The sequence below is a fragment of the Mus caroli genome, chromosome 17, assembly GCF_900094665.2.
Source record: "Mus caroli chromosome 17, CAROLI_EIJ_v1.1, whole genome shotgun sequence".
NCBI classification, from domain to species: Eukaryota; Metazoa; Chordata; class Mammalia; order Rodentia; family Muridae; genus Mus; species Mus caroli.
In genome coordinates, this window is record NC_034586.1 from 60880641 (window position 1) to 60902995 (window position 22355).

The 22355-nt window shown below is 40.4% G+C and overlaps 1 protein-coding gene across 2 annotated transcripts in view; it reads left to right on the top strand.

Moving 5' to 3' along the window:
- Man2a1 (mannosidase alpha class 2A member 1) overlaps positions 1-22355 on the top strand; it is a 157114-nt gene that overhangs the window by 70777 nt on the left and 63982 nt on the right. For both annotated transcript variants that reach the window (XM_029471006.1, XM_021185720.2), the window contains exons 9-12: positions 1901-2103; positions 5592-5774; positions 10084-10198; positions 11751-11821. In XM_029471006.1, the coding sequence (XP_029326866.1) occupies positions 1901-2103; positions 5592-5774; positions 10084-10198; positions 11751-11821 (572 nt within the window). The remainder of the gene's footprint in view (positions 1-1900; positions 2104-5591; positions 5775-10083; positions 10199-11750; positions 11822-22355) is intronic.

The following is a 22355-nucleotide window of genomic DNA, read 5'->3' on the forward strand; positions in this document are numbered from 1 at the left end:
GGAGGCCAGAGTCACACTAAGTACCTCCCTTGCTGGCTTTTCACCTTTTTTCACTTTATATCTGAGGCAGTGCCTAAGCTGGAGTTTGTGTACCTGGCTAGACGGCGTGAGTGTCCAATGAGTTCCGGAGCTCCTCCTGTCGCCACCTCTGTAGCGCTGGCTTATTTGGACCACCTGTGTCTGGCATTCTTTTTTTTTTTTTTTTTTCGAGACAGGGTTTCTGGAACTCACTTTGTGGACCAGGCTGGCCTCCAACTCTGAAATCTGCCTGTCTCTGCCTCCCGAGTGCTGGGATTAAAGGCGTGTGCCACCACACCCAGCTGTGCCTGGCATTCTTATGTGCGCACTGCTGATCTGAACTCAGGTCCTCATGCTTTGCGGCAAGTGCTTTAGCCACTTAGCCATTTCTCCAGCCCTCTAAATGCATCTTATATATCCTACTTGACCCTAAAGAATTAGGTCATAATTTTGTCATCTTCCCATTTCTTCTTTTTTTATGCTCATTAAAGCAAGTTTAAAAATAATTTAATCAAATACCATATACATAGAGTTGTGCAACCTGTCAGTGTGCAGAGAATTTTTAAGCATCATCTAGAATCAAACTTAAGCCATCATCCACCCAAAACAATTTCTTGGTATAGTGCCACCCCCACCCCACCCCACCCCACCCTGCCCCCACATGCATGACACTCACGCACACACGCACGCATGCGCATACATGCAAGTAAAAGGTGCTCATGTTTTCCATATTAACCACTGTTTCTTCCTCATAAGAGTCTCTTTCTACTCCTTGATAGCCCCCTTTCTAGTTCCTTTTCCCTTTAGAGTCCACATATGAGAGAAAGCGTTCTGCTTGTTTTTCTGCCTTTCTGATACTGATCCAGATGACCTCCAGGTCCGCCCACTTCACTGCAGCCAAGGGGATGTTGCTGCTGGTTTGTTTCTCTCCCTCCACCTTCCCCTCCCCTCCTCCTCTTCCTCCTCCTCTTCCCTCATGGCTGAGTAATAATCCATTGTGTGTATGTGCCACATACCCTTTTCCGTTTACTTACTGCTGGACATCTAGACAGGTTCCATAACGTGGCTGCTGTAAACGGCATCTCAGCAAACGCGGACAGACAGGTAGGTACCTGTGTGGTACACTGCCTTGTTCCTCCACTTTAGTCCATGCTTCTCATGTTTTAGGTCTGTAAGTGTCTCTGGAACACAGTGCAAGGGAATGAGGTCAGATCAAGACAGACTCCTCCATGAGCATGCACAGGGCTATAGCCCTGTATGTCTATGTAAACATTTTAATTCCTACAAAACAAACAAAAACAAAAAAACCTACAAAACAACAACAAAAATCAAATCTGAAAACCTTGATGTCTTGTTAGAGCTGTATTTCATCGGCGGTTCTGGGTGAGCAAGTTACTCTTGGGTACCATGAATTTGACATATTTGGTGTATAATAAGGCCAACGGAAGAAGGTAGAGAAGACCCTTGAGATGCTTTGAGGCTAAACTCTTCTCCAGATCTCTGGAGCATTTCGCACTTGGTCAGGTTTTTACTGGTGCCCTGTCTGCATTCACCAAAACTACTTTCGTTTGAACCCTTCAGCACATTGAGCCTTTGGGTCTATAGACTTGTAGATCTAAACAGTTCTTTAAACTGCTTACGTAGGTGTGTTTCATCTTGAATATGGGCCTCAGTACAATTCAAAGAAAAAGTCACTGGCATCGGACACTCCCCTCTTATCATTTACGAGTATAACCCTTGTGCCCGTGCCAACACGGAGCACTTTCTAAATATTTATTACTTTTTCCTTTCTGCATAATAATTAATTATTTTATTAATGAATTAATAACAAAGTATTAATTAATTATTAGCGAATAACTAAAACATGACTGTATTTTCCTAGATCCAGTTTGGAACCTTGTCAGATTATTTCGACGCATTGGAGAAAGCCGTGGCAGCCGAGAAGAAGAGTAGCCAGTCTGTGTTCCCTGCCCTGAGTGGAGACTTCTTCACGTACGCTGACCGAGACGACCATTACTGGAGTGGCTACTTCACGTCCAGACCTTTCTACAAACGAATGGACAGAATAATGGAATCTCGTATAAGGTACTAGACCTTTGGGTCTTTCGGTTTGTTTATTCTATTATGTCGCCATAGCGTTTTAATAGCCGTTCGAAATACATCCTTTCTGTGGTGGTGTGCATTTGAGTTTTAATGCCATCAGAATATTTCTCTATAGTGTAATTAAATTAGCATACTTTTTTTCCCCTTTGGGTTCTGAGGGAAAAGCAACTTACTGAGTTGTATTTTCTTCAGTTTGCACTCCGTGTTTTTCTAATTAATTTCAGTATTGTTTCTGCCCTGTGTTGTGATTAGATGATACCTGTGCATCCGCAGGCAGGTAACCCAGCAGGCTGAGTTGTTAGAGTCGAAGAGGCACGAAGTGCTTCCGAGCAGCTCCAGGTGGGCCTCTCGGTGCACGCTCTAACGTGGCTCCAGCTCAGTTCTGATTTCAAGCACCTTTCCATAGATCAGACTTTTCTTCTTAGAAATCGTTGAGAGTTGATGGGCAAGCAGGTGGCTGGATGGATAATTCTGTAGAAATGCCAGGAGGAAGCACGGTAGCATAAACAGCTGGGTCAGTAGAATATCCAGTCACTGACAGAGCTTTGTCTGTGACGTCCATTATGGAAGCTTTTACAGGAGAGCACTGGAAATGTGGCCCGTGTGGCCAAGAACTGGAGTCTACATTTTGTCCACATGCTTCTAGCCACATACAAACATGTTTAGAGACAGGTTTCTAAGAAACCAAGTCAGACGCTCTGTGAACTGAACTATCTTGAGATGCCCAAATCTTTCCTTTCACCTTGGACCAGTAGAGAAGTTTATTTTCAAGATGATTTTTTTCCCCAAAGATTTGTTTTTACTTTATATATGTGTGTTTTGCTTACATGTATGTGTATATGAGCAATGCATGTGCGCATGATGCCCGCAGAAGCCAGAAAAGGGTATCAGATCTTTTGGGGCTGGAGTTCCAGATGGTTGTAAGCTACCACTCGTGACCCATTTCTTCAGGCCTTCCAAGCTAAGTCTTGATATTATAATCAAGTTAGAGCTTACCCATCCTCTTTCATGTGTTAATGTTTTGTGAATACATTTTAGAAAGACTTTTTTTTACATTTTTTTTAAAAAATCATAAATTTCTTTAAGAAAATATCTCAGGTATGAAAGAAGAGTATATTTATAATATGTTTATAATATGTATCATGTTTACATGCTAAAGAAATGCTTATGAAGTGATGTTTATTATTATAAATTTTTATGATAAAATAGAATAAATAATGCATAGTATAAAGATTTATACCAATGGATTAGTGAGTTTTGAGTGTTAATTATTTTCTAGTGGCAAAGACTTGTAAATATATTTAACAGATTGATGAAATGTATTCAAGGTGCAGTGGTTATGACTAGGAATTTATATTATACATTATGGCAGGATGAGGTAAAAAGTATATAATAGTTTTAAATTTCTGACTATTACTTCATATAAAACAAATGTATTGTCTGATGGTAATATTCCACTCTCATTTGCAAAGTGTAGGTAGAAAGGTATAAGGAAGAAAATCTAGTAGTCTAACATAGTGGTGTAGCTATTGTTCAACATATCTGAGGCTCAGGTCAGTTCTTCTCTCTCTCACTCTCTCTCTCTCTCTCTCTCTCTCTCTCACACACACACACAAGTAAAAAAATCATTTCAAAATCTTCAATGGATTTTGAGATATTCCTGTAGTGTAGGAGGTCTCAACCCCCCACAGTAGTTGCATAACAGATACAGTGTATATATAGGATAGTTTCATTACAGTTCATAACAGTAGCAAAATTACAGTTATGAAGAACAATGAAATAATGTTATGGTTGGGCCACCACAGCATGAGAAACTGTTTTAAAAGGTAGCAGCAGTAGAAGGCTGAGAACCAGCTCTACAATGGATTACTGCTTTCAAAAGCCACGGATGGGAGTGAGCATACATGATTTATTTAACTCGACCTGCTCACTTCCATGGCATGAGTCTGGACAAGAAATTTGAAGTGTGGGCAAGTTTCTCTCTTTTCCTTATTTTTACAATTTAGAGAACTCACGATTTTTTTTATGAAAACACTTCTAATACCTCCTTTTTCCTGAGTGTTGATACAATTTTGAGGTGCCTTCATTGTGCTTCATGCCAGCACCCAAGAGGCCAATGCAGGAGGATTTGCAGGAGCTGGAAGCCCACCTAAGTTCATAAATCTGAATGCTTAGTCCTCAGTTGGTGGAACTGTTTGAGAAGGATTAGGAGGTGTGGCCTGTTGGAGGAGGTGTGGCCTGCTGGAGGGGTTATGTCACTGCACTTTGAGGTTTCCAAAGCTAACACCAGGCCCAGTCTCTCACTCTGCCTGCTTTCATTTTTCTCACTATGTTCCATACAGAGAAACCTACCTTCCTGCCAACAAGCTCTGGCATTTTTCCAGTATACTAATACCTCCAGCATCATTGTAAACACAGTAGTCTTTGGTGATTGAGAGCTTAAATACATTTGATAGGTACAATGTTAGTTTTATAGAAAATTTTATCATTGATATTTTCTATAAAAAGAATTTGCATTGAAATTGTATGTGTGTGTGTGTGTTCACACATCAGTGAGCCAGGTATGGTTGTGCATGTGTTTAACCCAGCACAAGTGTGAAGGAATGGGGGTGGGCAGAGAGAGACAGGTGGGTCTCTATGTCTTTAAGGCCAGCTTGGTCTACAAAGTAAGAACTTGTGCCACGCGCTCTGGTTGAATCAGCTTAAGCCGAGAGGCTTGAAAGTCACTCATGAGGCAAAGAGCTTCAAGGAAGCTCTCCTCCTGGAGTCTGGCATTCCCTCTAACCCATACATTAATTTTACATTCCCACGTTAGTCTAGTGTATGGAGATCGGGCTGTGGTTTTAGAGTATTGCAGTATTCATGAGATGGTTAGCTAGAACGGAACTCCCTAGTTAGAACCATGACTTGGGTGTGAAAGCCCTTGCCCTAGGAGAGTAAAGACCTCACACCTGGCTTCTAAGACTATAGCTGAGTTACACCCATACACACATTTACAATGGCCTAAGGGGAAGGTGGACTATACAATGGACTAAAATAGGAACTATGACAAGGGCACGAAGCCCTTGACCCTGGCTTCCAAGATTAGTGAATCTTAGGTGGAGCCCTTGTTGATCCCAGTTGTTATCAATGAATTCTATCCCAGGTGGTTCCCGTTAGACCTTTTGTGTTTGCATTCCTCTGTTTTATGTAAGATTCTGGTTACCTCATTTGTACCTTTCGAATATGTCACCCAACTTCCTTATTGTCTTCTGCATAAAAAGTCTGATGCTCGATTCGAAAAATACATTCAGATCCAACACAACCTCTCCTGTGTGCATCTGTTTGTCATTCATCGACACTTTGCCCAAGCGGCAAACTTGTCTCAAAAAAAAACCAAACCAAACCAAACCAAAACAACAAAATTATCAGTGATTGTAAGTTAAACGTTTGTTTCAGAAAATATATTAACGACTCTTTTCTGCACTTAGGGCTGCTGAAATTCTTTACCAGTTGGCCTTGAAACAAGCTCAGAAATACAAGATAAATAAATTTCTTTCATCTCCTCATTACACAACACTGACGGAAGCCAGAAGGAACTTAGGACTATTTCAGCATCATGATGCCATCACAGGAACCGCCAAAGACTGGGTGGTTGTAGACTATGGTACCAGGTAATGCAGTATGGAAACACAGGTTCAAGTACAATATTTGTAATGTGCGGGTGCATGTGCGGGGTGTGTGTGCATGTCTGGAGATGAAGCTGCTATTTTATAGCAGATCATATACCAAATGTTATTTGTTCTATAATATATATATGTGTGTGTATATATATATATATATATATATATCCATAGCTAAGCATCACCAACTTTGAAGAACTCTGTGGAAGTGTTGTCGTAGCCCCAGTGTTCAACTTCGGTCCCTGTCCTTCTCTCCAGTTGTTAAGCTTTGTCTTAAAGCCAGGCTTGCGCTCTCCTTAGCCCAGTGTGGCAGCTGAGGTTATCTTCTTTATCCAATACTTGACATTTAATCAGTCATACATATCCTGGGCAGGTAATTGAGTGCCATTCCCTTGTACAGCAGCTTAATCCTGTCTTCTTTCATACCCAGTCGTCCTTGAATGCTTGACATGTCTTAGAGGGACACTGATAGGAAAGCCAGCTAAGGGGAAACCCAGCAAGGACTGCAGTAAGTCAGATGTGTGGGGAGGAAGATGTCAGCAGTGCGAATGGTGGCTGGAGTTGACAGGAAGGACCTTCATCAGGAGGATCTCTCAGGCCGCTAAGAAAGCAGGGACTCAGATGTTTCTAAGAACAATTCTTAGATTCAAGAGTACTACTTAAGAATTAGACGCTGTGTGTACCCTGTGACTTGGAAAGGCTGAGGTCTTTGTCCCCAGTGCTGCCTAGTAATGGAGAAGCTTACCTGTCCTGGCTAAGATCTCAGTCAGTCCTTACCAATTTTGATAAGCAGGCATGAGGATCTACTCAGGGAGGGTTTTGCATTGACCACGGAGTTTTCCCTGCTGTCTCACTATGTTTAGACTCTTGTCTCACTGAGATTTTCTTATGGTTTCATTGTTGTGTAGGTATATGGGACCCAGTGGTAGAGAATCTGTGTACCATGTATGTGACCTTATATTATAGTTTGATCCTCTGTGCAAAAAATATGCATAACAGATGCTATACTCTGTAGTATTTTAAAATTATCAGACATTTACTATGCACATTTAAAACTTTTATAACTACTTGTCGTGAAAAGAGTGTAGAGCATATCAAATCAATGCTAAATAATTGATTTACAGTTGGCATTTCCATTGTGCTAAGCCCTGAAGTTTTTAGTTCTACTGTTTTAACTAGATTTCAAGAAATGAAAAGGAAACATATTCTTAAAGCTTTACTATTGACTTCAGTCCTTCAGAAAGTATATTTAAGATCTTATCTTAAATATCTTGTCAGTTTTTCCTCAATGTATTCTGCACAGAGGTTGAACTGTCACTACGGGCAATGTTGTGGCTATTTCTCTCACAGAAAGGAAGGACAGAGCCTGCTTGTCTTTGTGCTTGCCTCTGACTTACCGAGAATTTCTAAGAAAGTCTTGGACACACAGGGCAGTGGGGAACCTCTCTCCTGCCTGCCCACTTGCTCTATCCGGCCACCATAGCAAAGGTACCTGACATAGGTCCTTGAATTATCCATCCACATTCTGTCTCAGGACCTTTGTAGGAGGCCAGTCACTAAGTACCCAGTGTGGTTTCTGATGCTTTTAGCTTAATACCAGGCCTGTGCAGAACTGTGTGTTAGAGGTGGCAGAAAGACATAGTAATTTTCAAATTGTACTTGACATTTGTAAATTTACTCTGCCAGTACTTCACACTTCAACAGAAAAGTCGTAAACAATTATCAAGTCATTAGCACAGACACTTTTAAGAAGGAAATTTCAAAACAAGCGTCAGAGAGTCAGAGACAAAGAGGCTGCTGCTGGTGGTGCTCTCTCCCACTCTGCTGTTGACTGCCGCTCATTCGCTCATTCGGATGTTGGCAGGCATGTCCCTTTGAACAGTTGTGTGAGTGAGGGATCGGTGGCTGCCAAGAGCAACTCCAAACAGCATTAATCCTGCCCTGCTTATTCTCATGTCATATTTTAAAGTCTGTAGATCACCCAGGCAGTGTGTCAACTCCACAGTGCTGGAGGGAAGCCAGACCCTTCCAGCTTCTTCCTCTCCCTCCTGGGCTGAGTCTGAGAACTGCTCTCAGCAGTAGCCTAAATGTTTGCCTTTTTTTTCTGTCTGTCTGTCAACCCCACCTTCCACTGAGACAGGATTTCTCCGTATAGCTATGGCTGTCCTGGAACTCAGTCTATAGGCTCTTTACCGTGGAGAAAGAGAATTCTTCATGGGATATTTAAGGGTTACTTTTAATTATGGCATGAAAAGGGGTGACGTAAGCTGGGACCAGATGATGATTTTTAGCTTCACATGTAGATATTGGGGCTCATAGAGAAGGGGCAGAGTTAGTGACATAAAGACTTAAGTCTTCCAGTTATCCTCATGTTGTAGTTGCAGTAGTGAGAGGAAGCTAGATGAAGCGGGAGCAGGAGGGGCCAAGTGGACAGGTAAGCCTGTTGACTAACAGGCAGGGAACCAGCTGTTTAAACAACAGGCATGACCATAAATGAACAAGCTGTGACTCCGGAGTGCTTGCTCTCTGAACCCTGTTCTGCTTTAATGTGATAAGTTCATGTCAGGATGCCGGAGGCATTGTTAGTCTCACTTTGAGAAGAGGTCTAAATATTTAAAATTCTGTTCTGCCCCATCTTTCCTGAATTTCTGTCTGTGCTTCATTTGAACAGTACAGTTTTATATATCCCAAGGAGCTGTTTGGGGAATGCTCGACTCTGGTTCACGCCTCATCTCATTAGGACGCTGCATGTGCGTGGGATAGATGCAAGCGTTGGTCAGGGCCTTTCCCTCGCGTTAATTAGGACTGTTTAATATGCTGTGATCCGTGTATGGCTTAAGCTGTTGTAGAACATGACTCCTATTCTACAGGTTCAGCTGTCTGATAAAGATAGCTATGTGGATAATAAAAACAGGCTTCGGTTAAAGCATTGTTTTCCTTAACTACCTTCAGTTGTCTGGTCTTTAGTCTGTCCAGAACACTATTACTGTGGACAAATGTGTCTATGCTGAGAAATTTATCTGAATAATGGTATGGACTAAAAAGATTTTGTTATTAATGTTGTGGATTTACTATGTAAATCTATTTGATTAATAATATTGATCCTGTACACTTAAGGACTTACATTCTACAAAAAGAAGTTGTCATTTGTTGTTGTTGTTATTGTTTTCTAATTTGTTGAGAGATTTTTGTTTGTTCTGAGGCAGAGTCTCACTGTGTAGTTCAGGCGTGAACTCAGTCCTGGCTGGTATCAAATTTGTTGCGTTCTTACTGATTCAGCCTCCTGCATGCTGAGATCATACCTAGGTCCAGCTGCTGCTGCTGCTGCTGCTGGTCCTGCTCCTCCTCCTGCTCCTGCTCCTCCTCCCCCTCCCCCTCCTTCCTCTTCTTCCTCCTCCTCCTCCTCTCTTCTTCTTCTTTTGCTGCTGTACCAGAGAAAATGATGGTTGGTAACAGAAGCATTCTGTTCGATAACTGACATGGTTGACACAGTTTATTTGCAGATTTCTCCATGAGTATTTGTTTAAGGATGCTTGGTCCATAAAGCCTTATATAAACATGGGTTTGGAAAATTATAGAGAATTTACACCAAGTCTTTCCCCCTGGGGATTGCTCCAGAGCTAGGATTTTTGGCTCTCCTTTCCCAGGGAGATTGTAAAATGAGTAGTTACTAATGCCAGTGCTCAGGGAAAGCAACAAGGATGATGCCTGTTCCATCACCTCCATCTCTGAAAACTTTTTGTAATTGTCTCGAACAAAAACATGACATGAAAAAAACCAGACATCACTGCTGATTCTTAGGGGAGTGGCTTACATACAGATTGGGTATTTTTTTTTTTTTTCGAGACAGGGTTTCTCTGTATAGCCTTGGCTGTCCTGCCTCGAACTCAGAAATCCACCTGCCTCTGTCTCCCAAGTGCTGGGATTAAAGGTGTGCACTACCACGCCTGGCTCAGATAGGGTATTCTTGCTAACACAGAGTTAATAGCATATTTTCTTTTGCCATTCTATTAATAGTCAATTTTTTCCTAGGTTAAAGATGTAAATCATGGCTTTGTCCATATTCCTTTGTAGCTTTTGGGGCAGTCACTGTAGAATTTCTTATTTGGCGTGACGTTTGTAAGAACTGCAAGCACTTTCAGTAAGTTAGTCCAGCAGAAAACAGAGAGCAAGTGCATTATAGAATCGTTATGTATTTGTAAACATAAGATGGAAATGTTGGTGGCTTGTCCATTGTCTTATAAATAAAAATATATGCAGATCTTTGAGTTATCAAGCTAATATATTTTTTTCGTTACAGACTCTTTCAGTCATTAAATTATTTGGAGAAGATAATTGGAGATTCTGCATTTCTTCTCATTTTAAAGGACAAAAAGCTGTACCAGTCAGATCCTTCCAAAGCCTTCTTAGAGATGGTTAGTTGATCCCTTCTGCAGTTGTAAAAGCCATGTGATTCTTTTCTTCTTGGATTAAAAAAAGAGACAAGAAGCTCCATTAAGAGAATGTTACAGTATAAGAATTGTTCTCCCCATTAGTAAAGAACTCTTTATCCCTTTATATAAGTTGCCTGCATATGCAAACATCTCTTTCCTATAAGTGCGTTTGCATTTGATTTCTGTATGCAATTCATTCTGCCGAAATCTCAGTGAAATATGACCCAGTAAATTCATTTCAAAGCAGGTAAAATAGATGAGCGTTAGAACACTTATCTCATTGTTAAGCCTCTGGGTGCTGTGATCAGTTACCCTGCTTGGTTTTAATTAGAAAGCTCTTGATATTTGAATTTTGTTAAGCCCCTAATCTGCTTTTGCTAAAACGATTTTACCGGTCCTTTTGGTGGTGCGATGGGTCCACTGAGCATAGTGGGCAGCGCTCAGACGTGGACAATGATAGGGCAGAGATAAAAGAGTTTAGAACAGTGGTTCTCAACCTTTCTGATGCTGTGACCCTTAAATACAGTTCCTCACATTGTGTTGATCCCCAGCCATAACATTAATTTTCATTGCTACTACAGAAATATAATTTTGCTACTGTTATGAATCATAATGTAAATATCTGCATTTTCCAATGATCTTAGGAAACTTCTATAAAAGAGGCTGGCCCAAATGGGTCATGACTCACAAGTTGAGAACCACAGAATTAGGAGATTAGCCTCTGCCAGAGCCCGGCTGTGGGGGCCTTGACAGAGTTTTCCTAGTTCATTATCATTTATCTGTACCATAGCAGGGAATACCGGCCTTGGCTTGTGCTGTTGTGAGCAGAAGAGCTAATACAGCAGGAAGTGCACTGGAGGGCTATGCTGCTCCATCGAGAAGGAGGCTGATTAGCACCCTCTACACGTCCTCCTGACGCCTCGGAGAGTTAAAGTTGTAACTTAGTTATCATTAGTATCTTTTATAAATTTGAGGACTTGGAATTTTATATGCAATTCGAAATTACACATTTGGAATTAGCGATGCAGCTTCGCGATTCTCTTAGATGGATGCTTGTAATCAAGTCATGATTACAAATTTTCATTTTAAAGTGAAAAAAAAAAAACAAAACACAAGAGGAGGATGTCTATTTCCTAAGGATGGGAGATAGAGGACACAAAGGTTGGAGGATGTTCTCAAGCACACAGATTTATTTGGTTCTAAAATGGAGCAACTCATTGTGCCATTGTGAACTCTTGCCCAGTAATGCGTGATGTGCTTGAATCTGATGTTCTCTTTTTGTTTCTCTCTCTGTCTCTCTGTCTCGTCTCTCTCTGTCTCTCTCTGTCTCTCTCTCTCTCACACACACACACACACACACACATCAGGATTATTTGCCTTGAGTCTTAGCATGCTCCATGCACTTTGAAGGAGAATTTTTGTCTTCTGGTGTGCTCTTTTTTAAAAATTTTGCAAGGTAGCATTGGCTAGCTGATTTTGATGATTAGTTTTAAAAAGTAAAATTTGAAAAACACTATGCTTTTTCTTTTAACAGGATACGAAGCAAAGTTCACAAGATTCTCTGCCCCAAAAAATTATAATACAACTGAGTGCACAGGAGCCAAGGTAAGTGTGTGACTCCTTCCCGCTTCCCTGGCCCTTTGGTCTTTGTGCTTCTGACCTCTACCCAGCCTGTACTTCAAGGAAGCTTTTCATTAAATCAATTACTAATCAATTAAATTTTTTTCTGAAGAAATAGGCTTTCTTCCATGACTGTCATATTCTGTGTTCAGAAAGAAATTGCTACAAGAGCTTCCTGTGTTTATGCTTGTAATGATTTTATAAATGGAAGTCAAGTGACAGAAAGTGTGTAGCTTGTGACCCAAGTATTTCCTTGTCTTTCTGAGACTGTCGTCAGATATCTGCAGTAACCTTTCATGAAGTTTCTTGATTTTCCTTAATCCCCAATGTGAATTCTTCTAAAGAAGGAATTTAATTACTGCAGACCACGGGTCCTTCTCTTATGCTTTCATAGGCTGACTGCCATGCTGCTGATCAGGCCACGGCTCTGTTGGTGGACAGGGAAGCTAACAGTCAAGTTGTTTATTAAACAAAAGCCAGGATTAAGGGTGGCTGCCTCTGACTTCTAAAGAAGAGTAGCTGTTTGCATTGGCGCCCTCCCAGGCTTCTGTGTTTAGTGAATGAGAGTACACAGTTACTGCCCAGGACCTAATTTTTATGTATTGTTAACTCTTACACATTGAAGGGTAAAAGGAATTTTAAAGGCAATTTATGACTTTTAGCTGAGTATGATTTATTAAAATTATGAAAAATGAATGAAGCACCATTGAAGAGAGCACCATTACGATGAATGTGAGGTTGAGGCTGTGGTGAAGCGCTCACAAAGCCCATGGTGTTCAACGGCTTCATCAGCAGAGCCTTGCCCAGCTCATACCTGAGAACAAGAAATGGGGCTTCTTTAGCTACGTGGATGCTTAGAATCTCCCCTAAGGTCACTAAATATGTTACTGCATAGTGGAATAGGAGAAACATCAACTATGAAATGTTTTCTTTGTTTTAAAAGAAATAATTCTTGAATGCGTCTGAGGCTAGATGTCTGCTTTTTAATCATCACATAATAGTAAGCCCTTTGGCTTCAGGGATCATCACAGTAACCTTTTGCCTATTTGCTGTTTTGACCTGGGAGGATCTTTGGTTTTGCTGGCCCTAAGGATCCTGAGTCCTTCCCCAGGGGACTGTGGCAGGTCCTTGCTGCCCTTTCTGGGTACATGCTGTGATGGGTGGAGGCAGGCTAGTGTCTCAGCAGGTCAGAGGGAGAAACACAATGCACAGCTCTTCCAGAGAAGGAGACTGGCATTCACTCACATATCAGCACAGACGGAATTTTTAAGGCTCTGGTAAAAGATGCCCTTGCCAACTCCTATGTAGTCAATGTTTTCACCCATGGTTTCGCTTCATAGACTTCCCGCCATAGGTCGCCGTCGCTGTGTCTGTAACTCCATTGTTGGCTTCTGTTTCTGTCTGTTTCGTATGTGAGAACCTCATGACCACACCTACTTTCTCGTTGTTGTTTTAAAATTTGGATTTTACTTGGTATCTACAAATTACCTTAGTTGTTGATATACTAGTAAAATTGCCAAAGAACTAAAAGAATGTCAGTGGCCTTTAGATAGAAGGACTTGACAGTTTCCCTTCTCTGCTCCTGTGAGGTGATAGCTATTCTGAGTCTCTAAATAGAAAGTGTTAGACTTGAGGTACTGAGTTTTTTGTATTCTTTGTAAATCTTCTAAAATGTTCTTGAACTTAGCAGATTTTTAATGTAAATAAACAAAACATTTACAGTGGGGAAGATGACACACACATATATGTGTGTGTGTGTGTATTCATATTCATTTGGTACAGGTAAACTGTTATATGTAGTATTAATATTATGTGGGCCACTAGGAAATAAATTCTAAAAAGAGTCCTTAGAGAGTTGATCATGCGGAAGCAGTAGAAAGAGTTCTTATATAAATTTAAATAATGCATGCAAATGAAGTTGATCATGTTGTTGATCATGTTATTAATTGTGACTGTGACCTAACATAATTTACTTCAGTGACATCAGTAACCTGCTGTGTGCATGGTTAATTCCCAAGGCTTGGTGAGTTGGAATCCATAGCTATTGTATAGCAGCAAATACATAAGAATTACCATGTAGGAACCTTGAATAAATTGTCCCAAGGAATGTTTGAGTTCAGAAAGATTTTTTTCTTTCTGTTTCTCCTATACTCTATTTTCTAAGAAACTGACTGTAGTGTCTCCAAGGACATTAGTGCAGGGTGTGCGGGGTAAGTCAGGTGACTTGAAGACTGAATTTCATCTATTCAGGAAAAACAAGAGTTAACCTCATCATTATGCAGGCCAGAAGGCCATGCACTGTTGCATGACCATTTATAAAGGCAGCTTTTCTATAAGGTGGATTTTCTGAAACAGCACTAAGAATCAAAGTCATGTAATAATAACTTCATAAACCCAAGAATGGAAAAATTTCAAGTAAATGCTTCGTTTTACTTCATTTGTGATGTTGCAACAGAAAACTAGACTGAATTTTAATGACCATAAATCTAAATGGTTCATGGTCTGGAGGTTTGAAAGTCTAAGGCAGATTTGCTGTGTCTTAGGATGGAATTGTGCTGAATCATCCTGTCCTGCTAAGTCAGTCATCCCATGGTAGATTAGCAAGTGGTTGAGGTGGTGAATGCAACATTTTATCAGAAACTGCTTTCCAATAGTGAACCTCTAATACTAGGCAGTCCACTCATGATGGCAAAGCCCTGATTGCCCAAACAGATCTTCAGGTTCTCAGCATTCCACACTGTTTACTTAGTTAATATAAGAACATTCAAACCATGGCACATGGTTTTAGCTTGAGATAAATTTATTTAAACTACCATTACAGATTTACCTGACAGTGGTTTTACTTTTTAGTAAGACATTGATTGGCAAATAATCCTCTTATCCCATATTTTTCTTTTCTCCTATTCCTTCCCTTTTCACTTTTTTACTTGAGAGAGGGAGGGTGGAGAAAGAGAGCGAGAGATCGAAAGCGCACCATGCATATTGTCCTGGCCCTTTGCTGGTTGGACGACCCTTCCTGGCCACCTCCCACAGTCTCAAGTAACATCCTCTGGTTTTCTACACAAGTGCTTTCCTTTATTCTGTATACTGGCCCCAGAATTCATTTTGACCCCACCTTTGTTCATTTCCAGTACTTTGTGAATGTAGTCTTCTAACTTTACCCCTTCTCCCTGACATCTGGCTCTCTGGTCCTTAGCTGCCTTTTTTTGCTGTCTTGAGTGACTGTAGTCTTCTAGCTCTTTTGTCTTCAGTCTTTTATAGACATAATTTATTAACTGCAAGTACTAGTGGCATCTACTTAAAAACAGTGCTCTCAAAACATTCCTCATAACATTCTCCAGGAAATTTATTACCTATTGTGGGAAGTAAGACAAATAGTCACGATTTAGCAATCTGTTTCCTTAAAAACAACGGGAAAACAAAAGTCATCTCAATTGTGTCATGTTGAATACAACTTATTATACCTCAGGGTTCTGGAGAACTGCTGGCCAGTTTCCACTTAGGGCAGAGATTGAGACCAAGCCTGGCAGGACCGAATGTCTTGGCAGTCTTGCTCACATGGCTGGAAATGGCAGCTGTCTGTGGGTAAGGGTTTATTTGGGGTCAGTCATTTACACATGTCTTCTCCAGAGTGGCTAGTTCTAAGAGGGAGTGCGTGAAGGAGTCTTAGGTCTACCCAAACAAAGCAAGTAGTTTTACAAAATACCATTGAGCTTATGCTGTGTTGGCCAACTTGTCCTGGGCATGGGCCGGCCCTGAGGTGTAGTAATGTACACACCGAGACTCCACTGGAGAAGACTAATTTTTCCTTTGGAAGTAGCATCAGTTGCAGATAGCTCCTTGCTTAGGGGTGGAGGTTGTGTTAGCATCTCCCCTCTCCATGCCAGAAGCTATTTGGCTTGAACCTGTTACAGGGCATGTGCACTCTGCCAGACTTTGAGTTCATGTGTCGTGGGTGGAAGGCCTCTTTCCTTGATGTCTTCCAGCCCCTCTGTCTGTTAGAGACACTATGCCTCCTCTTGCCACATAGATCCCTGATCCCTGAGGAAAGAGATTTGATGAAGAAATCCCATTCAGGACTGAGAACCTCAAAGCCTTTCACTCTCTATACTTTGTTCATGTATAGGGGAGGATGTGGAGTTAAAGGAAACACTCATCTGATGTTGATGGGAATGCAGTCATGGTTCCCATCAGCTACCAGAGGAAGCCATCTGATAATGCTCGAGGGAGACCCAGTCATTTGCACACTCAGGAATCCCATTGAAACCTCTGAACTAGAAGTGATAAAATATACAACAGGGACTTTTAGGGTAAAAATAAAAGAAAAATATATAAAATAAAAATTAAAAACAATCAGATAAAATTAAAAATAAATAAATAAATAAGAAAGGAAGAGCCCTGACTGACACTTTGAGACACGGAACCTGCAAAGATGGTGCCATTGAATTAATCTTCTGTTGGCAATCCAGAGGAGTGTTTTCTGGATTTCAGATGGGATTGCAGCCTTCCCATAGAGTAGTTTGTTTCTTCTCCATGTTCAGTAAGTTGTATAGGCATTGTTTTTGGCAAGGGGCCTTGCTATCAAGTTTGTGGAGAACAACCTGTAGTGTTGGCAACAGCCTGGTTGTTTGAGGATTTCCCATGGGACCCTTTTGGACAAGCAGACAATTAGATATAACCTAATGCTGTTGTGGAAGCCTCATTGGGTGACAAGAGATGGCCAGTTATGGCTTTGTTTTCCCAATTATTTTGTGATTTCGTCTAGATCGCCTTCATAGCGATATTTCATGTATATATTTCAGGAAGCTTCTATTGTGTTAGGTTTCCATACTACTCTTCATATGGCTCTTAATTTTAGTTGTCTCTCCTTGATTTCCTTCCTTATTCTCTTCTTCCTTTGCCATCCCCTCTTGATCCTCCCATCCACCCATAACCATCTGTTTTATTTCTCTTTTCTAGGGAGATCCATCTATCCCCTCACCCCATAATCTGTTCCTAACTTCTGTGGTTTTATGGATTGTGGCTTGGTTATCATTGATCTAATAGCTAATATCCACATATAAACAAATATATGCATTATATTTGTCTTTCTGGGTTTGGGTTATCTCACTCAGCGTGATTTTTTTTTTCCTGGTTCCATTCATTTACTGAAACTTTCATTTTCTTAACAGCTGAGTAATATTCCATTCTAAAAGTGTACCCCATCTTCTATTTCCTTTGTTGAGTTGAGGGATATCTAGGCTGTTTTCAGTTCCTGTCTGTTGTGAATAGAGCAGCAGTGTTTCTGGGGTAGGATAAAGCATCCTTTGGGTACATGTTCAAGAGTAGTATAGCTGGATCTTGAGGCAGATCGATTCCTAGCTTCTGGAGGAAGCTCCTTACTGATTTCTATAGTGCTTGGACAAGTCTGCATTCCCACTAACATCAGAGGAGTGTTTTCTGTAATTCCCTATCCTCGCCGGCATGAGCTGTCACTTGTGTTTTTGACCTGGCCAATTCTGACAGGTGTAAGATAAAATCTCAGAGTCCTTTTGATTTGCATTTCCCTGGTGGCTAAGGATCATGACCATTCCTTTAAGTTGTTTCTCAGCCATTTGACTTTCCTCTTTTGAAAATTCTGTTAGTGTTCATGAAAACAAAAAAAAAAGATCTTGGGAGCACTGGCAGTGACCCCATCCCCACAGTCTGTGCTGCACACACTGGTGGAACTGGACAGAAAACCTGCCCACCCAGCAGCTGGAAGTGAATACAAGGTGTGAGTCACTAGATACAAGTATGAGATTAAACCTTTTCCTGTTTCTGAACTTTTACCCCAATAGCTTTGAAAACTTGGTACCTTGTCTTTAGAAGAGTAGACTGCTTTTATACGGGAAGGTGCTGCTTTCTTGAGGCACTTAAGAAGTAGATGCACCCCTTTCATCCTTGCCTAAAGCCTTTATTGAGCAGTCTCTACTTCATGGTACTTTCCAGTCCTTGTCTGGGTCTGCAGTGCTTGGAAGTCCAGTGTATTTCTTTCCACTGAGCTTTGAGTTGTTATTTTTTTATGATTTAATTAATTTTTATGAAACTAATAAATTATAGAAAAGAGCTTCTTTTATATTAAGTTGTCTGTTTTGGAACGAGTCCATGAAACAGAGTCACTGAGGAACATTGGCCAAATGGCTGAATAAGATATGGGAAGAATCCTAAAAAGATAGATACAATCTATCATCAGATTGCTCAGTATCTAAGTTCTTAGTGCACTATAGGAAACCCAAGCTTAATACTTGGTTTTATATATTTGGCTATGTAGAAAGTAATACATAAAACTTCAATTGGTACTCTCATTATCAAAGCAAAGGCTTTGCTCTAACATCAGTAGTTTAGAATATGATATACATTCATGTGTTTTATGCTAAAGTAAAATGCTAAGAGTAATTATCTAAGGATTCACTGCTTACACTTACAGGTCGACTTTACCTCTTTGATTTGACAGATCTGGTGCCAGCCTTGGTCATATTGATCACAATGCTTTCACTGAGTGTATTTTGTAATGAATTGGAAAACTGAATCTGTGAGACATAAATGAGTTAGAAACACGATGAGACTGATGTTAGATCAATGATTGAGGGAAGTGTTTGCTCTAGGAAATTGCTGTTGTTGGCAGCATAGGCCAGATGTGATGTTTGGTGCTGAAGAGAGAAGCTCTCCATTTGTTCAGAGCCCCTGTGCTGAGGTGGAAGACTGAATATCAATCAGGCACTGCCATCTTGGATGCTAACCTTCTGGCCACTTGCTGTTGGCTGGATCTGCCTGTGAGCTTTCTGGTACTCCTTTCTGTCTTCTTTATATTCTTCATATTCTTTATATAAATGATTTAGTCCTTCCCCCTCCCCTTCCTCCCTCCCTCCCTCCCTCCCTCCCTCCCCTCTCCCTCTCTCTCTCCTTCCTTCCTTTCTTCCTTCCTTCCATTTCCTGCTATACATTTTCCTTGCTAAAATATTATTTCTGTGGGTACAGAAAGTAGTTTGCTCTAGCAGTAAATTCCCTGGCAGATGCCTGACACATTCAAAAATACTTGTCAGATTAACCCCATCTTTGAAGGACTTCAACTAATATTAAGACAGAAAAGATGAAGGGAGCCTAAGCAGGTATAGATTCTGGGTGGGTGGAGGTCTACTGCCTTGAGGATAAGTGAAGAGAAAAAAACTGTGGAAAACTCAGAAAATTATGCAATGACTGGAAGTAGGGAACAAGAAAACATGAAACAAATTACCTCTTAAAAGATTTATTTTTGAGAACTTTAAAGAGAGGAAGTAGGTACCTAGACGTTGTGAAACCTGAGCATTGACCTCGAAGATATGCATAGTGAAATACAAAGCTAAAAAGGAAAAAGTTGATTGGAGATGTAGCTCAGTAGCAGAGTGATTTGTGTAGTATGTTTAAGTCCTGGGCTTAGTCTCAAATATTACACAGAATTAACAAAAGAAAGAAATTAGAAGCTAGAAAATTAAAATAGAGGCGACAAGAAAAACCAAAAAAAAAAAAAAAACCTAAATGGCTAGGCAGTATCAAAAAGGGGGAGTGATAAAGTGAAGACTGTTAGGGGGATAGTGACTGGATGTTCAGTGGGGATTCTAAACTGCAAGTGACATGAAAGAACATCGAGAGATGTACAGAGCAGGAAGAGGGTAGGCATGGAGGGCAGGATTCCAAGCCAAAGTCCTGATCTCCTATTGGGAAAAAGGACACAACAACAGGTAGTGATCGCAGATAGGAGACTGATGGACAGCTCTTGGAAGCTAGTAAGTCAAATGACAGCTCTCAGAGAGGTGAGATGAAACCCAAAAAAAGAAACTCTTGTCTGGTTTTCTAGCAAAGCAAAACAGAAAACTTTACAAGGAAGAACAGAGAAGAAATCCAGAGTCCATTATCGAGGGAGTGGTGTAGTTTAGAGAGCTCTCCCCTCCCAAGAGCTGGCCAGTGATTAAAGCTACAACATAATAGAGATGGAAAATCCAGTTGGCTATAAGAAGGAGACATTTTAAAGAGGGGGAGAAAGAGAGTGGGCTGGAGAAAGGCGTGAAAAGTAGCATGTGGCAGATGGAGAAGATGCTAAGAAAACCCTCTCCTTGGCACTCATTGGGAGAAGCAGAGATGCCATTTTTAAAAGAGCCAGGTGAGCACACATTTTGGTTGCTGGCAAGAGCTTCATTTGGAGGGAGTAGGGAACTGGAGCAAGTGTTATGGGACCATGATATGAAATGTGACCAGTGGAATTCCTTTAAACTACAAGGATTTTATTTTATTAGAATCTAGCCCAAGCCAGAACCTTTTATGGTCACAGGCATAGATAGCAAGTGGATCTACTGATGTCAAGAAGGACTGCTCAGTGGTGGAGCCAGCATTTGAAACTGGACTATAGAGGACCAACTACAGTTGTGACAGCATTTGTGACTGAATGTCACAAAAACTGCTGAGAGGCTTGTCATGTATATGAGAGACAGGGAAAGAGTCATGGTCAAGACTGGAAGCATGAACAGGCAAGAAGTGATCCTCAGGTTCTATCCCCATCAGTTCTTTCACATCACATGTGTTTGGCCTCTGTATAATACCCAGCTGTATTGACCAGGACTTCTGTCCTGCTTTACTCTTGAATTTTCATAGTGAGCCTTCCTTTTGGTAATGATTATTTATGAGATAGTGTTCTATTCTCAGGTTACTACTGTGGATTGAACCCAACATTATAAACATCAGTTCAGCAGAGAAAAATAACAATAACTTAGTCTCTGTTGAACATTGAAAACACTTCCACGGAAAGAATGGAATGATTAAAAAAAGATCCAACAGATGACCTACGTAACCACAGATATGCAGGTTATAACACAAAAATAAAAGAAATGTCTCATACCAAGTGAGAGGACTGCTTCTGAAACTTAATTCTGGACCACTGAAGATGCCTTAGAGTGTAAACACACCCATTATACAAGCCTGATGACCTGAGTTCCGGTCTCTGTAAGCCATTTGAAAAGCTAGATGTAGTTCTGTGCATCTGTAATCTATGTTTCTTTGGTGAGATGGAAAGCAAATGCAGGAACATCCTCTGGAATACATGTGAGGCCATAGTATGAGAGAGACCCATCCTCAAAACAAGATAGAAGGTGAAGAACATCTCTTGAATGTTTTCCTCAGACCTTCACATATGTATCCTGATATATGCGCTTCCAAACTCACATCTGCATAGAGCATTCACACATGCACGCACACACATACACACATGCACACACATAACAAATACATACCCCTACAGTACTGTCTCCATTGAGAGCAAATAACTTACAATCCCAGACAAAGAACTCAAAAGTATGATTATAAGTATGTTGAAAGAAACTTAAAAAAGATAGAAGTAAACTGAATGAATTTCAAGAGAATACAAACAGTTGAATGAAAGAAATAAAGAAATCAGTACAAAAGACGAAACTGAAATTCAATAAAGAGATGGAAATAGTGTAGGGAAACCAACAGAAATACTAAGAACGAAAAAAGAAAAACTCAGCATAAAGCCTTTAACAGAATAAGCAAGGGGAAAACAAAATCAGAGCTTGAAGACAAGGCTGATGCATCAGAGCATTCAGGCAATGACAGACAAATGTATAAAGTACGAACAGAACATATGAGATCTGTGGGGTGGTATCGAAAAGCCAAATCTGTGCATTATGGTCCTAGGAGGAAGAAAGAATCTTATGTTAACACTGTAGAAAACATGTCAAAACTCATAGCAGAAACTTTCTCAAAGAAATGTCCGTCTAGGTACAGGAGGCATCTAGAATACCAAACAATGTGAAAAGGAATCTTCCCATTCCATCTTAGAATTAAAACATTAAATACACACAACAAAGAGTGTATTGACGGTTTCAAGACATCAACTTTCTCAACAGAAACTTTAAAAAAGCAAGGAGAACTTGGAGTGATGTATTTCCATCTCTGAGAGAAGAGTAACTCCCATCCCAAGCTGTTATACCCAGCAAAACTAACATCAAGATGGCATGGAAAATAGAAATTCCACAGAAAGAACAGACTGAAGGAATTCGTGATTATTGAGTCATCTCTGCAAATATACTTAAATTCTTCCTACTGAAGAGAAAGGTAATCACTTTCATGAGGCTACAGGAAAGATGAAACTATGCTAGTTATTAAACTAAGCAAACAAGGAATAAGAAAACACCAAACCCAAATCAATAAACAGTAATCAATACACACTTTCCAATAATTCCGAATATTAATGGTTTTTGAGTGAAAGTCACAGATCAGTAGATTGAATTTAAACAAACAAACAAACAAACAAACAAACAGAAAACTAGTATCCATGAATTTGTTCCCTCCAAGAGATACTTTATAGCATAAAGGTCAGATCCAGCTTTGAAATGGAAGGACATCAAACAAACACACTTGTACACATATAGCATTGAACAGAAATGTTGACAAAGAGAGGACTTGGATGAATTGATCTGCAAAACTCAGCTACAACTTAATGTAGTCA